We start from the raw sequence: 15,166 nt of genomic DNA, 5'->3' as shown, positions 1-15,166 counted from the left end.
ATGTCGATTTCTACTTTCTCACTGTTTTTGATCATTCATTCAATCATGTCTCCTATCCATGCATCTTCTTCATTCTCAAAACCTACTTCATCCGATGGCCTCTGTGACATTACTCCTTACCCGGATTTCTGTAATTCTGAAATGCCTCAAAACAAATCAACCAACATATATGACTATGGCAGGTTGTCCATCCAGAAATCTCTTTCAACATCCCAAGTCATACTTTCTGCAATCAACCGTTACTTACATTCCGGAAGTTCTTCACAATCTCAGACCACAATTTTTGCTCTTCAGGATTGCAAAATTCTCCTCAGTTCAAATGTGGATTTGTTATCAAGTGTTGCTGGAATTATAAAAGATAGAGATGCCCTCCAAAGTTCACAATATGATGACTTGGAGACTTGGCTTAGTGCAACCATTACCTCCAAACAGACTTGTTTGGAGGGACTATATGCTGTGTCATCAGCTTGGGCCATAGCAAATGGCCTTTCACCTTCATTAGCTAATGGAACCATGCTTTGTAGCGTGTCCCTTGCACTTGTCAAGCATGGTTGGATCCCATCTACCCCAAAATCCAGATTGCTTGGTGAAAAATTCCCTTTTTCTGGTGCGAAATATGCAAGAAATCACTTGCCTCTGAGACTATCAAGGTGGCATCCTGAATTCTATGAGTCAACAATTGGAAGAAAACTCCTACAATCTGGTGGTGGTAGTGTTAACATTACCAAAGTAGTCGTGGTGAATCCTGATGGAAGTGGCAATTACACCACCATTAACGATGCCATTTCAGCTGCACCTAACAACACTCAAGCAGGCCGGGGATATTACCTGATTCATGTTGTTGCTGGAGTTTACCAAGAGTACATTTCTATTGCTAGTAACAAGAAGTATCTGATGATGGTTGGTGATGGCATAAACCAGACGATTATAACTGGTAATCATAGCGTGGGTGATGGATGGACAACCTTCAATTCTGCCACGTTTGGTACGTACACTTCTTCAATTATTTTACGACTTTGTTTAGTTAGTCCTTCGAATTGGTACCAGATAAAACTATACCTTCTTCTCGTTTGCCTTAGATTTTGCATAATCTAATTATAGACAGTGATTACACAAAATAATCAAAATCAGCAAAAGTTACTAGTTGATTGATATGAAACCTAGCTTTTTTTGTTATTAAAAAATTTTATAATTTAAACACAAAAACTAAACGAGAACATCAAAAAAATTGATTTTCCAAAATAAAAAATCTATAATCAATTAAGAATAAGCCCTATGTTGGAGTCTCTCTGGAACTTTCCTCTAGATTTATTAAGAGTAAATTGTGTTGAACGATTTCTAGCAATATCATTTGTAATATTTGTTTGTTCTATTAGAAACAAAAAATTGTTATAATTATGCAAAAACACTAGTTAAGAAAGTAGAAGCCCTGGCATTGTAGAATGAGGTTGTATGCATACTGCATGCAGCTTCGTGAGGGATGTCAATGTTTGGCTATTTGAGTTAATACCAGCTTTGGGAAAATGTTGACACTGAATACTGATCAGATGTGGTAAAGAGGTTTTGCACTACCCTATTGTAGCCTATGACCTAAGACTCTAGAGCATCCTTTTCCCTCCCCCAGATCAATTGATTTAGCTAGTAAGATCTAATTTAGGCTTATCTGATGATTAATTTCACGTTGAATAATGTTTTTCCCATGTTTACCTACGTGATAGATTAATTAAGAGAAATGAATCTTTATGGAGAAGTAGAGGTGGCAAATCAACCCACTTAACTAAATTTATCCATACCCGTCCATGAATAGATGGGTATGGGTATCTTAAATTTTTGTATATGGGTATAAATAGGTTACCCAATAATACCCATTTAATAAATGGGTATTATTGGGTAACCCATCAAACCCAATTAACCCATTTAAAATTCTCTTCTCCTAAATCTCTTCTTTTCCCCCACCTATTTTTTTTTCAAAATTTTCATTTTGTCATGATGTTAACTACTTTTGTTTCATTATTATTATTATTTGTTGGTTTTATTTTATTATTTTGTTTTCTCTTAGTTTGTTAACTTGCTCATTTTTCGGCATTACCAATTTATGATAAATTTGAGCATCTTTTCTTATCTTTCTAAAATGAAAATTTAAATTTATATATGGAAAAAATGTTAGGGGTTAAAAATTTTTGGATTAAATTTTTATATTAACTTTTATAGTACTTAGTTCAAATTTTTATATTCTTATTATTCAATTATTAAATAATATGTAATTTTGTGAAATAGAGTATAAATGAAAAAAATTTGGTAATTAAGCTTATTGAACATTATAAGTAAATATTTAAAACTAATGATGGGTACAAAGAGCGGTATAAATTGATAACTTATTTTGCAAAAATGAATTTAAATGAATTTACAAAAAATTAAAATAAATGAGTTATAAATGGATAATTGGGTTACCTAATTCATTTTTTGACTTACCCATTTATACCCATCTAATTAAATGGATATAAATGGGTTGACTCACTTATACCCATTACCCATTTTACCCAACCCAAACCCGCCCAAGTTACCCATTTTGACACCTCTACGGAGAAGGACGAATAAATTTGTAGTTTAACTCTTTCACAAATCATAATTGACCACAATTTGCAATTCTTTAAGCTGAAAATTCTATTACAAGAATGGACATAACTAATAGAAAGTCCAAGCCTTTGTTGGTCATTGTTAAATGTCTTCTTCTTCTTTTCAATTGGCTGAAATGCTGAAACTGTCAGCCTCTTGCTCTATTCATTAATTAATGTGTTTGGCTCTTTGACTAAATTGGGTAAAATTATTTTAGACTGTTTCTATATATAGTACCAGCCTAGTTTTAAACCCTTTTCCAACTGACTGGGTGGAGTTGCATATAGACCATATGGCGTGCAATGTCATTAGTCACAGTTGTTTGGTACCATAATTAGTAGATTGAGCCTTGACTTCTTTAAATTTTCTCTTTTTAACCCTCTCATCTGCAAAGAAATGAAATTGATTTTTTAGTGTTTGTCAATCATGCACACCTTCTGAAAAATACGTAAAACTTAATCTCATTGCATATATCCAATAAACAATGTCTCACTAGTTCATCAAATTTTCCTATATATTCATATCCTTGCAATTCTCATTTATTTTTCACAATGGAAAACTTACTTTGGAGGGATGACCTGCATATTTTTATAAGGTTTGGGGGTCAATATGAAAGTTTTTGAAAATTTTTGTGAAGGCAAAAAGTTTAATTAATTTGTAACTAACATCTATGAAATCCTTTTAAAATTCATGGCAAATAGGGTAAATTACTTTTTAACCTTATGTGGTTTGATGTTTTACCACACAACCCCCTTATGGTTTACAAACCTATACATAACCACCTCTTAGTATTTTTTTTTGTTTCTTAGTTATTTGTTTTATATTTCCCTTCCATCTTTTTTGTTTCTTATTTATTTATTTATTTTTATTTCCCTTCCATCTTTGTTGTTTCTTATTTGTTTATATTTGACTTCCCTTCCATCATTTTTGTATTCGGAGAAAATTAAAATTTTGTAGGCCAAAATATAGGTTTTCAAAATCATTTCTTCTCTTCAAGAGAGAGAGAGAGAGAGGAAAAAGAAAAAAAAAAGGTAGTATAAGGGTGAATTTATTAATTTATTAGTTTGACTTTGACGATTAGTTTAAAGAGAAAAACTAATGGTGACACTTTGATCTAAATCATGAGAGAACTATACATAAGTTTTCAAACCCTAAAGAGATTATGTTATAAAGTACTAAATCACGTGGAGGTAAAAAGTAATTTACCCCCAAAAAATATAAATTTCTAAGGCTTGGGGGCGGTACACCTTAATTGGTTCCTTCCCTCCTGACTAAGATGATTTTTTCACATCGAACCAGGGCAACTTGTGCTTCCAAATCTCCCTAAAAAGTTCGAGTTTTCTTATTTTCTTTGCGTGTGTGGGTGGGGTTTTGTGGTTGGGGGGGGGGGGGGGCGGGGGAGGGAAGAATGAGAGCCAATCGTCTCATGTTTGACCTGTTATATTTCAGAAATCAAAACTACATGTTGGTACATACCTCAACGTAATATATATTTCTTGCAGCCGTGGTTGCACAAGGATTTGTTGCAGTCAATCTGACGTTCCGTAACACTGCTGGAGCAGCAAAATACCAAGCTGTGGCTGTTCGAAATGGTGCTGATCTTTCTACATTTTACAACTGCAGTTTTGAAGGTTACCAAGACACATTATACACCCACTCTATGAGGCAGTTTTACAGGGAATGTGACATATATGGAACCATAGACTACATTTTCGGAAATGCCGCTGTTGTTTTCCAGCTCTGCAACATGTACTCAAGACTTCCTCTCCAAGGTCAATTCAACACCATCACTGCCCAAGGAAAAACCGACATAAACCAAAATACTGGTACTTCTATTCTAGATTGCAACATTTTGGCCGCGACTGACTTATCTCTGAGCAATGCAACGGTACAAACGTATCTTGGACGACCATGGAAGAATTATTCCACGACGGTTTATATGGAATCCTTCATGGATAGTTTGATTAATCCTGCTGGTTGGGCTGCATGGTCAGGGGATTTTGCGCTAAGTACATTGTACTATGCTGAGTATAACAACTCTGGTCCGGGATCGAACACTGCCAACAGGGTTACATGGCCTGGCTATCATGTGATCACAAGTGCATCTGCTGTTGTTAATTTCACTGTGTCCATTTTCATATCTGGGGACTTCTGGTTGCCTGCTACCGGAGTTCCTTACATTGGTGGCTTTCTTTATGCCTAAAAATCCTTCCATTTGGGCGGGGCTTGTTTTGGTTGAAGCTGGTGCAAGATTAGAAAGACGAAAATTAATAAACTGAGATTTATCTATATAATTTTTAGGATTAATCTTTTCTACACTAACAATGCATACACTGTCAGTTTTGGATGAATGATAACTATGTAAAATTTGAATTTGAAATTCAACTTTTGTACATGTATCATGAATCTAACGGTGATAGTATACATTGTCAGTGAATATAAAATTTACCTTACTTTTTACCTTATATTCTAAACAGTTTAGCTTGGCTAAATAGATAGCATCTAATCTTATTTTACAATGTTGTAATCATATCACTTGAAGGCTTTGGCTTTTAGTCTTTCTTAATGTGAGCTTTGTTTTGGTTGCTAAATCTTATGCCAAACTCCTTGGATCACATGGTGGGAATTGTTGGAGAAAGTGAGGTGATTAATCTTTTCAAGCGAAATATTTCTTGAATAATTAAGTGTGTGGTCAAAGTTTGAGAAAGCTTCTAAGAAGGAAATAAACTGGGGCGAGGCAACTTTGGGTAAACTCATAATCGATTTAATTAAGGTGATAATTAGACTGTAGGATGGAACTTGTATACCGTAATACCCTTTCAATTCGGCTTTATTGAACTTTGGCATCAGAAATGTTTTAACTTCGCTGTAATTATGATATGATTGAAGGCAAAGGAAAAGAGATTTTGCAGCTTATTTTATCAATGATCAAAATCAAAAAACAAAAAAAAAATTATTTTGTATGATTTATTTGCACTATAAGAGATGATTTCCTTGCGACCAATGTGGAAAATTATACGAAATAAAATTAACATAAAAGGGTCTTATAGAATCTAAACTTTAGTCTTGTGTGAAGAATAAAGCTCCTAAATGATTAATTCATTTTGATTGCAGTTATATGCTTGATATTGTATGAATCAATTGATGTACGTATACATGCTTGTTTTGGCCATTATGTAGCACATATTGATAACGTATTGTCGAATGTTCAATTTAACTCACTTTGATTTGAAAAACTATACTATATCTTCCTGCGATTTTGACTAAATTGAAAATTGAATGAAAAGCATTTCTTGTATAGCAAGGAGATTATTGATATTTCACACACATCCGTTAAATTGGATGCTTTTTGTCTAATTTTCAATTTAGTCGAAATTACAGGGAATTACAGTGTAAGTTTCTAAATCAGTGGGAGTTAAACTAGACATTCAACAAATCACATGGAATTTTTTGGTATTTTACCTAAAATTTATCCAACACAAGTTTATAGCGTGTGCAAGAAGTGTCCTCCGTAATTTAAGACATTTTTTTGTGTCTAAATGGTTAGATTGGATGTTTGCCGTGTCCTATTCGTGTGATGTGATTGTGTCCATACTTGCTAATAGTTCCACTATATAAGCAAAGAAAACAGCCGAATGTTAATCACCACTTGCTAACCATAGTAAAAACATCTCTAACTCTCCATACTAGTTTCTCTCTGAGCCTCATGTTCTATAACAGAATAACTACTAAAAGTTTCACATACTGATTTACACACCACCTATAAAACAATCTTTCTAGTAATTCTCCAGGGCCAACAGCATCCTGCAGGCTAATAGATAGCTTGAAAGGGGAGGGTCACAAAGTAGCTGTTCTGGCCCTTCTCCACTGAACATCAGGTTAATAATTCGTTCTATTAGCCACAACCTTTCTGAAAAAGTTATAAGAAAAGTGATTTCATTTGGCAGTTGTTGATAGCTATACAATTGCCAAATATGGCTGGCCAGGCCAAGAAGAAATTTGCCATTCTTGGCGTTGCTTCACTTGTCCTAGTGGCTATGGTGGTTGCCGTCACCTTGGGCACCCAAAACTCCGACACCGACAACTACAATCACCAAGAAGTTTCTGACTCCCAGAAGGCCATCCAGACAATCTGTGAACCTACAGATTACAAAGAGACTTGCATCAAGACCCTACAAGCCGAAGCTGGAAATTCCACAGATCCCAAAGAACTCATTCAGGCTGCATTCAAGGTTACCACTAATTACATCAACGAAGCAGCCAAGAACTCAACTGTTTTGCAAGAGCTTCAGAAAGATCCCAGAACCAAATTGGCTCTTGAAAACTGCAAAGAGCTTGCTCACCAGGCTGTTGAGGATCTTGAAAGATCTTTTGCCAAGTTCCAAACTTTTGATTTCAGCAACATAGATGACATGCTTGCTGATATCAAGGTTTGGCTCAGTGGTGCCCTTACATATCAACAGACATGTCTGGATGGTTTTGAAGGTGCCGAGGGAGATGCAGGAGAGAAAATGAGGCAATCTCTGGAGACTAGTATGGAACTGACAAGCAATGGTCTTGCCATGATCAATGACATCTCTTCAGTCCTCACAAGTTTGGAACTTCCTGCCTTCACAAATCGTCGTCTCCTATCTGATGATATCCTCGGTCACGGTATGGACATTTTACCTTCTTGGATAGATGAAGGAAGGCGCAGGCTCCTTCGAGCTAAGCCAAGTAAAGTTAAACCTGATCTCATTGTTGCCAAGGATGGATCCGGCAATTTCACGACGATCAACGAGGCACTCCTGAATATCACCAAAAATGAAGAAAAACGATTTGTGCTCTACATCAAAGAGGGTGTCTACGAAGAGAAGGTGACCTTTCATAAGAACTTGCTTCATTTGACGGTTATCGGTGATGGCCCAACCAAGACAAGGATTACTGGAAAATTGAATTTCATTGATGGAGTTCCTACTTACCACACAGCTACAGTCGGTATGCATTCTCTCCCTTTTTTTTTTTCTTCCAATTTTTATGATACATTGCCTTGGTTTACTAATAATATATCAAACAAAGGACACAACGCCAGTAATTCAAATGGGAATGTAACTTTTTCCTTTTTGGATTTCTAATCTTGTGAGAAATATCTTTGAATGCAGCTGTGCTTGGAGACTTTTTCATTGCCAGGGACATTGGGTTCGAGAATGCTGCTGGCCCTGAAAAGCATCAAGCCGTGGCAGTGCGTGTTGGAGCTGACAAAACAATTTTCTACAATTGCCATTTCGATGGCTTCCAAGATACTCTCTATGCACACACCTATCGCCAATTCTACCGCAACTGTAAAATCTCTGGAACCATAGATTTTGTATTTGGTGATAGTGCTGCCGTGCTCCAAAACTGCACATTGGAGGTCAGAAAGCCTCTGGACAATCAACAGTGTATCGTCACAGCACAAGGCAGGAAGGACGCGCGCCAGCCAACAGGTCTGGTGCTACAGAATTGCAGCTTTGTGGCCGATCCAGCATATTTCCCATACAGATTTCAACTCAAATCATATCTTGGCCGTCCATGGAAAGAATTCTCAAGAACCATCATCATGGAATCTTTCATTGATGATTTGATCCAGCCGGAGGGATGGTTGGCCTGGAATGGCTCTTTTGCTCTCGACACACTCTTCTATGCTGAATTCAACAACAGAGGACCTTCCTCCAATAAGATGCTCCGTGCTCAATGGAATGGTGTTAAGGAGCTTCCATCATCTCGAGTTGAACGTTTTCTTGCAGCCAAATTCATCGACGGCAATCACTGGGTAAAATCAGCTCATTTCCCCTACAACTCTGGATTCATTTACCCACCACCACAGGAGGATCCCAGTGTTAAATACTCCCCTGTAGCACCAGAAGAAACCAAAGACTTAGGCTCAGACAGAAGCAAGGAGGCATTCTATTTCCGTCAACCAGCAGCAACTGATAATGCAGACATTGGATCTGCATCAATAGCAGCCCCTCCTCTTACAAGCTATGGCCTTCCTCCAGCTTTGAGCCCAGTTGCCGCTCCAGCTCCCGCTCCCATTCCCACTCCCACTCGCAAACGGAGATCAGGTTCACGTCTTAGGCGGCTTATAGCAAAGATTTGGTGACATGTTGGCATCTGTTATCCGACGGTAGAATATTCCAGTGATCAAATCGCAATGAACTGTAAGATTCAATTTTCCCATGACAATGCAGACAGCTCGAAGGAATCAAGTGTAGAAATCTCGAGTTAAAAAGACTTTTTTTTTTTTTTTTTGGAAATAACCAATTGTGTATTTTTTTTGATCCCTTTTGTAATTTCGTTTTCTTCACTTAATGTTAAGTTCATGGCCAATTTGTAGTAATTTATATTCTTTTTTTTTTTTTTGGAATATGGTAGTAGTAACAGTAGTAATTTATATTCGTTTATGGTTTATCATATATATCAAGATTTTTGTTTTAATGTATTGCCATTATATTTCTGAACATATATTTCAATGCTTAATAACATAATTCCGTATTAACATAGGGGAGAAAAAGTAGTAACTTTTGTTTGTGTCTATATATATATATATATAGAGAGAGAGAGAGAGAGTAGCTACTAGCATTCATCTCTTTTTACCAATAGTTTCTTGCTTGTCTAATAATATCCAGACTTCAATGTCCTTTTGATACTTGGCTATGAGTCTTTAAGTGCAAAACTTGTCTTGGCTGTATACGGCAAATCTCATAGGTTTTCATGCGGAAAAGGAAAGGTATTTGAAAAATGACATTTTTTGAGGGATATAAGTTCTTCATGTGAGGTAACGTAGAAAACAAACAATTAGCTTGCTCCATCTCCTAACCAATAAAATAAGCCAACTCAGTTCATGCGAGGGTGAGAAATCAATGAATCATAAGAAGAAGAAGAAGAAGTGATTCATATGTTGCTTGGGTCATAATTCAGTTATGGGTTAATGATAAAATCATCCCATTAGTCACTGGCAAATTAATACCACTATGATATTTTGCATAGCCAATTAGGACCACAAAAATTGATACATAAAATTTAGGAAAATGTTATTTGCACTTCCACTATCGTTTTAATCACATAGTTTTTATTTATTAAATTATATGATAAAACAAAATGATGGGAGTGCAAATAAGAAAAAATGAAGTCCAAATAGGCTTTTCCCAAATTTTATTATAGAAACAAGAATTTACAAACCAATTCAAGATCAGCTACAAGTTTGTTAGAGAGACAAGAGTTCTGTAATTTGTTAATAAAAATTATACCTACAGATGACTGTGAAGTATGTCTGCAGGGTGTTTGAGGCATTCATTTGATTAAGTTCATCCATTTGCCTGTTGAAAAACTTAAACTTAATCATGAAAGTGGCTAAATGCATGCAAGGGAAAACACATGAAAATTAATGTGACAATTTAAATGTAAATTATGTATCAGGCAGTGTATGTTAACCATGAAAATATCTATAATTTTCCTATATTAACACAAACTCAAACCCTTCAACACTTTTCCTTCAAACAAAAAAAAAAAACCCTTCAACACTTTCAAAAGAACAGAAGTGAGAGCACAAGATTTCTAATTTGTAGCTAGAAAAGTAAATAAGAATCTTCGTATTTTGTCTCAAACTGAGCTCTTGATTCACAAAGCTTTCTTTCCTACTTTTTGGTCCACTATTCCCATGTCAAAAATAGGTTTCAATCGAATATTGACTCACGACGTACTTACATCATCATGAAGGCCTTAAACCCAAGGATCTTCATTTGGGAACAAACAAAATGAAAGTGAAAAAAGGGGGGCTAAAAAAGAAATTTATAGCAAAATATGGTGCTTTTAGATTTTTTTTTTTTAAATTATTGTGACACTTTTCTAATAAATATATTGATGAGATTTAAAAAATGGTTAAAATAGTTTTAAAAAACACTATACAAATGAAAGTTTAGTCTAAGCATCATCACCTTCAAGAATTTAATGTTTACATACAAATAAGTCTCATTTAGTTATAAGCTAAGGGAGTTTTATGATCAATGCAATTTCTCCCTTTATTTATAGGGAAGGAAATGAGGTGTGTCATACGCTAGCAAAATTCACTTTGAAGCTAGTTAATGATGTGTATTGAGAAACAAATTTCCCGGGTTGGATAAAATATCTAGCACGAAAGGATTGTGAGGGCAGTTTGTCCCTTTTGTAAAGCATACTTGTATTATCAAGTTTTAAATCAATACAAATGTTATCGTTTTGATAAAAAAAAAAGTTATATGGAATTGCATTCTTTTCCCTCTTTTGTACAACATATTGATCTACTTATTGAATACAAATAAAATATTTTTGTATATGTTCTTAGAATTTCTGAAAATATGTATTGCAAATCAAACTAACATTGCTAAAAATTTATGAAGTTGAAATTACAAACACCACCAAGTTAAACTAAAAATTTAAAATCTTGCTACTTCGCAATTATTACAATGACATTATTATTAGTTTTAATATCCATATCACAGTGTAGAGAGTTGTCCATCATATTTCTTTTTTAAAGTTTCACATCAAATTAGAGAGCCATCCAATATAATTTTTTCCCATTATTCTAGATTCCTTATAATCTAGTCAAAACCATATTAAACTTTATTCAATTTTTTACTAGTTTTTTAAGTTTGATTAAAGATAATAAAACTTTGCAGGGTTCGTTTTAGGAAAAAGTGCAGTCATTGGAGTAAAATTTAGAAAATTAAAAATAGCAGTCCTTGTTGTACACTTGTACTAGGTATGACAAAGCAAAGAAAGGTTAAAATAAAGAAAAAAAAAAGCACAAAAACCCTTGATACCACGTCGTTTAAGTACCAACCGTTCACCAGTATGCCAATCGAAAGTCGAAGCTCATCCCAGATTTTGCAAAAGGAGAAGAGAACTTCCCAAATCTCTGGCGTAAGTATGCCGGCCTCCTCCACCTCATCATCCTCGGCGTCCTCTTCATCGGACAACTCGTCGGATTCTTCGCCTCGGCGCCACCGTCGTCGCCGCCGTCAACGCCGAGACAAAGACAAAGACCGAGACGAGCTCAAGGTCAGCAAGAAAAGCCACCACCGCTCTTCTGAATCCAAACGGCGTCGTCATAAGCGCCACTCCTCCTCGTCCGACCGATACTCTTCTTACTCCTCTTCCGCTTCATCGGATGATGATTACAGGTCTCTTTTTTTTTTTTGACCCTTCCCTTTGATCTTTTATTTTAATTATTTCGAAAAGAAAATCTCCCCTCTGTTATTTGATGAAGTTTGGATTTTTCTTTTCTCGGAAATCTGTAGACTGACGTTTGTTCTAGGATGTTACGGATTGCATTTGGTTGTTTTGGGGATTGTAGTTCTTTATTTTTTCTTTTTTTGTTGGGGGGGGGGTGTGATTTATTTAATTTAGATTCTTTTTCTAAGGTTGCATTTAATTTTCGTGAATTCTGCCTTGTAAAAAAGCAGTGAAAAATGCAGCGGGTGGTTGGGTAGAGAAGATTTTAGCTTCTTGTTCTGAAAATAATATTGAGCTTTTAGTAAGCTAAAAGGAAGCTATAGATATGTAGGAACATCTAAGAATATTCTTTAGCTGAAGTAAGCAGTGCTAGATTAAACATACTATTAGCTCATGAAATCCGACCTTTAGGGTAAGGTAGACCATTGTTGTCATCTACTTGCTAATTCAAGCTGCAATACAAGCAGGCATAATGGAGGCGTTCATAAAGGCATTACTTAGGTCACTTTGGTGCCTTGACAGTCTGCGACAGTGTATAAACCTTGTATTTGCGGTGGTTTATTGTTTTTTACTTTTCTGTCTAGGCTTGGGGTTAGAAACCTTGTTTTGAGGGTACGAGCTTTGTTGTTTATGACCTAAACTGTTTTAATATCATTTTTCAAGGATATTCATTCTCTTTCACTTTGTTTTCAACTTCAGCGTGGGCTCCCCTTGGGCAACCTACGCACTTGTTGTAGTTAGGAGACACTTGCTGTGAAGGTGTTTGTAATGTCAGTTGAATGTAAGTCTAGTCACTTGCTTGAAATCATTTATTAATTCAATGCAAAATTTTCGGCTTTGCCTTTGTCAAAATTTTTCTTGGATTTTTCCTTATGAGATGGTGGTACCAATTTGAACTTTATACTTTCAACTATTCTTAGCTTGAATAGAAAGCTTTCATAATATAGAGGCGGTGCAGTCAGCAGATACTGCTATGAAGAGAAGGGACGGGGACGGGGGATAATATGTTGCCTATATTTTGCCATTTTGTTGATGATTTTTATGCCTCTCCACCTTGGGCAAAGAGTAGATGAAACTCATAATATAAAGATACTCAAATAGGTTAGATAGATACACAAAATTAACTATTTCATAGGTTGAGCAGACTAATAGAATGCAAATTATATTAAACAGACAAGACATGGAATGCTAGGAATCAATAACTTGTTCACTCCATGAGATGGTGCTCATTCTATTGGATCTGATTTTAATTTGTCTATTGGTAACATGGTTACCTGGTCCTGAGCAAGAAATGGTAGAAGCTTGGTCAAGATTCCTTAATACGATTTGCACTGGAAATACAGTACTATCGCATTAGCCTAAATCAGTTCAAATTTTTCACAAGTCTCTTCAAAATTGTTTAATACTACCATGTGGTCAACTTCTTTTTAGCTATAAAAGTTGGAACTGTATTTTCCTGAAGCCTGCTTCAAGTCTGATCTCTTACTTCCAAAAGTGCAGGAAATCTACATTAAAAAACTGGAAAGTAATTGGTAGTTAGGAGGTTTCCTAGTATCTATAAGGTTTCTTAAAATGCTTTTAATTCTGTTTTCGTTTGATCCGATGTTAAAGGGGGTTGCTTGGTTTATTGCGGTCTAAAGATGGGCAGATCATCTTACTTATTAGGCAATCTCTGTAAGGCTTACCTAAAAGTTCTCTGCTCTGTTAATAAACTCATTATGCCGTGCATTAGAGGGTCTGTACATTATGTTGTTCTCAAATGATGCCATATTGCACTTTGGCTTTTCCCCCTCAAACACAAGGAACTTGAATTTGAATTTCTATTAATGTATATATGCTGCAGATTGAAAAAGTGACTTCGAATTACTATTTGGTTTAATTAAACTATAACTGGAACTTGGAGATTTCGTCTCATGCCATATTTTTTGTTATTGCAGTTCCTCTGATAGTGAACATGAAGCATCAAATCGTTCAAAGAGGCACAAATCGAGTGACAGACCCAAGAAGGTTGTCTTGAATAATGACTTTATTTACTTTCCATTGGTTACTATTCCTCTCCCATTGTGTAACCTTCTAATGGCTTCTGATCTTTCAGAGCAAGGATAAAGAGAAAAGGAAAAGCCATCAGCATAAACGTCACAAGCACAAAGTCAAAGAGGTAGATTACTGGTTCAGCTTTGGATTAGAGTGATCACATCCCTAATTTTGTGATTGAAACAACCTTCTTAGCCATGTTAAGAGTTCTCTCATGTGTGGTAGTTTATTGGTTTTGTTTTTATGAATTGGTGTATACTTTTTTGACGTGACGCTTATAATACTTTCTGTCTGTTTTAATTAATGGCTCTTCGAAATTGGAGCTGGGTCTGTGGCATGATGATGGGGTGGTTGATTGGCTTGCTTGGATGTTGTTTCTGCCTCGGATTTTATCCTGGTAATGGGAGCTATATATAGAAGCAGCAGGAGGAGAGTAGCAGCCCTGTGCAGCTGTCTAAGGTTGTCTTTTCGCCCTCAAAGATTTCCTTTTGAAATTTGCTGCTTAAGTTTTGTTTTCCTCTGTGAACTAATTTATATTCTGGGTACAATACAGTTTCTGGGACGAGACAAAGATGACGGTGTCCGTCGTAGTGCTGTCTCTGGCAAAAAGGTAGATGTCCGGCTTCTTAAAATTAGCACAATATAGTCATCTAAATGTAAAACATTAATGCAAACTGGTGTCTTGGAGGATTTCATGACTCTATATTGTGCGTAGATCTTCTTACTGAAATATGAAAAAGTCAGATGAGCTGACTCAATGCTTATGCTAGAAAAGATTTGCTTTCTACTGGTTGCATTTGATTCGCATTAAGTAGCTTTAGATTGTCATATATATTATCAGGAAGGCGCCTAAGGTTATATCGTGTTCTTGACTTGTAGATTCTATTAAAGCTTGAGAAATCAAAGGAGGACAAAATGGCAGAAAATAATCGGAACAAGCTACTGAATTTCTTGAATGCTAGTTATGATTGATCAGGGACCCCAGAAAGGTTTCCTGGAATGGGATTTCTTGGGGCAGATGATTGAAGCTGTACGACATTCATGAGGATTCAAAGGCACTCCATATATTAGTTAATTACAAGATATGGAAATGTGTTCTTTCTCCGCCTCATGGTTTTTTGAGAACTTATATGGTTGTTGTATCATTATTATTATTATTATTATTTTTGACATTGTATCTCGATTTTGCATTTCTGACATTCAGCGTTATACGACTCCTGATTTTGCGTTATTTAGTTGTATCAAAAGCTGTTACATCAAAACTGTTTTGGTGATCTTTTGGGGC

General features: G+C 35.7%; 3 protein-coding genes across 3 annotated transcripts; all 3 read left to right on the top strand.

Annotated features, from left to right (window-relative positions):
* LOC113760246 (probable pectinesterase/pectinesterase inhibitor 20) lies at positions 1-4,819 on the top strand. The gene is made up of 3 exons (XM_027302805.1): positions 1-555; positions 697-985; positions 4,119-4,819. The coding sequence occupies exons 1-3, from the start codon at positions 1-3 to the stop codon at positions 4,817-4,819; spliced, it is 1,545 nt and encodes a 514-aa protein (XP_027158606.1).
* A 1,771-nt stretch (positions 4,820-6,590) lies between these two features.
* On the top strand, positions 6,591-8,737 carry LOC113760245 (probable pectinesterase/pectinesterase inhibitor 58). The gene is made up of 2 exons (XM_027302804.1): positions 6,591-7,593; positions 7,758-8,737. The coding sequence occupies exons 1-2, from the start codon at positions 6,591-6,593 to the stop codon at positions 8,735-8,737; spliced, it is 1,983 nt and encodes a 660-aa protein (XP_027158605.1).
* A 2,736-nt stretch (positions 8,738-11,473) lies between these two features.
* LOC113761840 (DNA topoisomerase 1) lies at positions 11,474-15,156 on the top strand. Its single transcript, XM_027304992.1, has 6 exons — positions 11,474-11,795; positions 13,785-13,854; positions 13,943-14,005; positions 14,299-14,340; positions 14,435-14,491; positions 14,761-15,156. Exons 1-6 carry the CDS (start codon positions 11,542-11,544, stop codon positions 14,851-14,853), a joined length of 579 nt encoding a protein of 192 aa, XP_027160793.1. The 5' UTR covers positions 11,474-11,541; the 3' UTR covers positions 14,854-15,156.
* The last annotated feature ends 10 nt before the right edge of the window (positions 15,157-15,166 follow it).

This window comes from Coffea eugenioides, chromosome 2, assembly GCF_003713205.1.
Source record: "Coffea eugenioides isolate CCC68of chromosome 2, Ceug_1.0, whole genome shotgun sequence".
In the NCBI taxonomy this organism is placed as follows: domain Eukaryota; kingdom Viridiplantae; phylum Streptophyta; class Magnoliopsida; order Gentianales; family Rubiaceae; genus Coffea; species Coffea eugenioides.
Note: the sequence above shows the minus strand (reverse complement) of the source record. Positions and strands in the feature narration are given on the sequence as shown.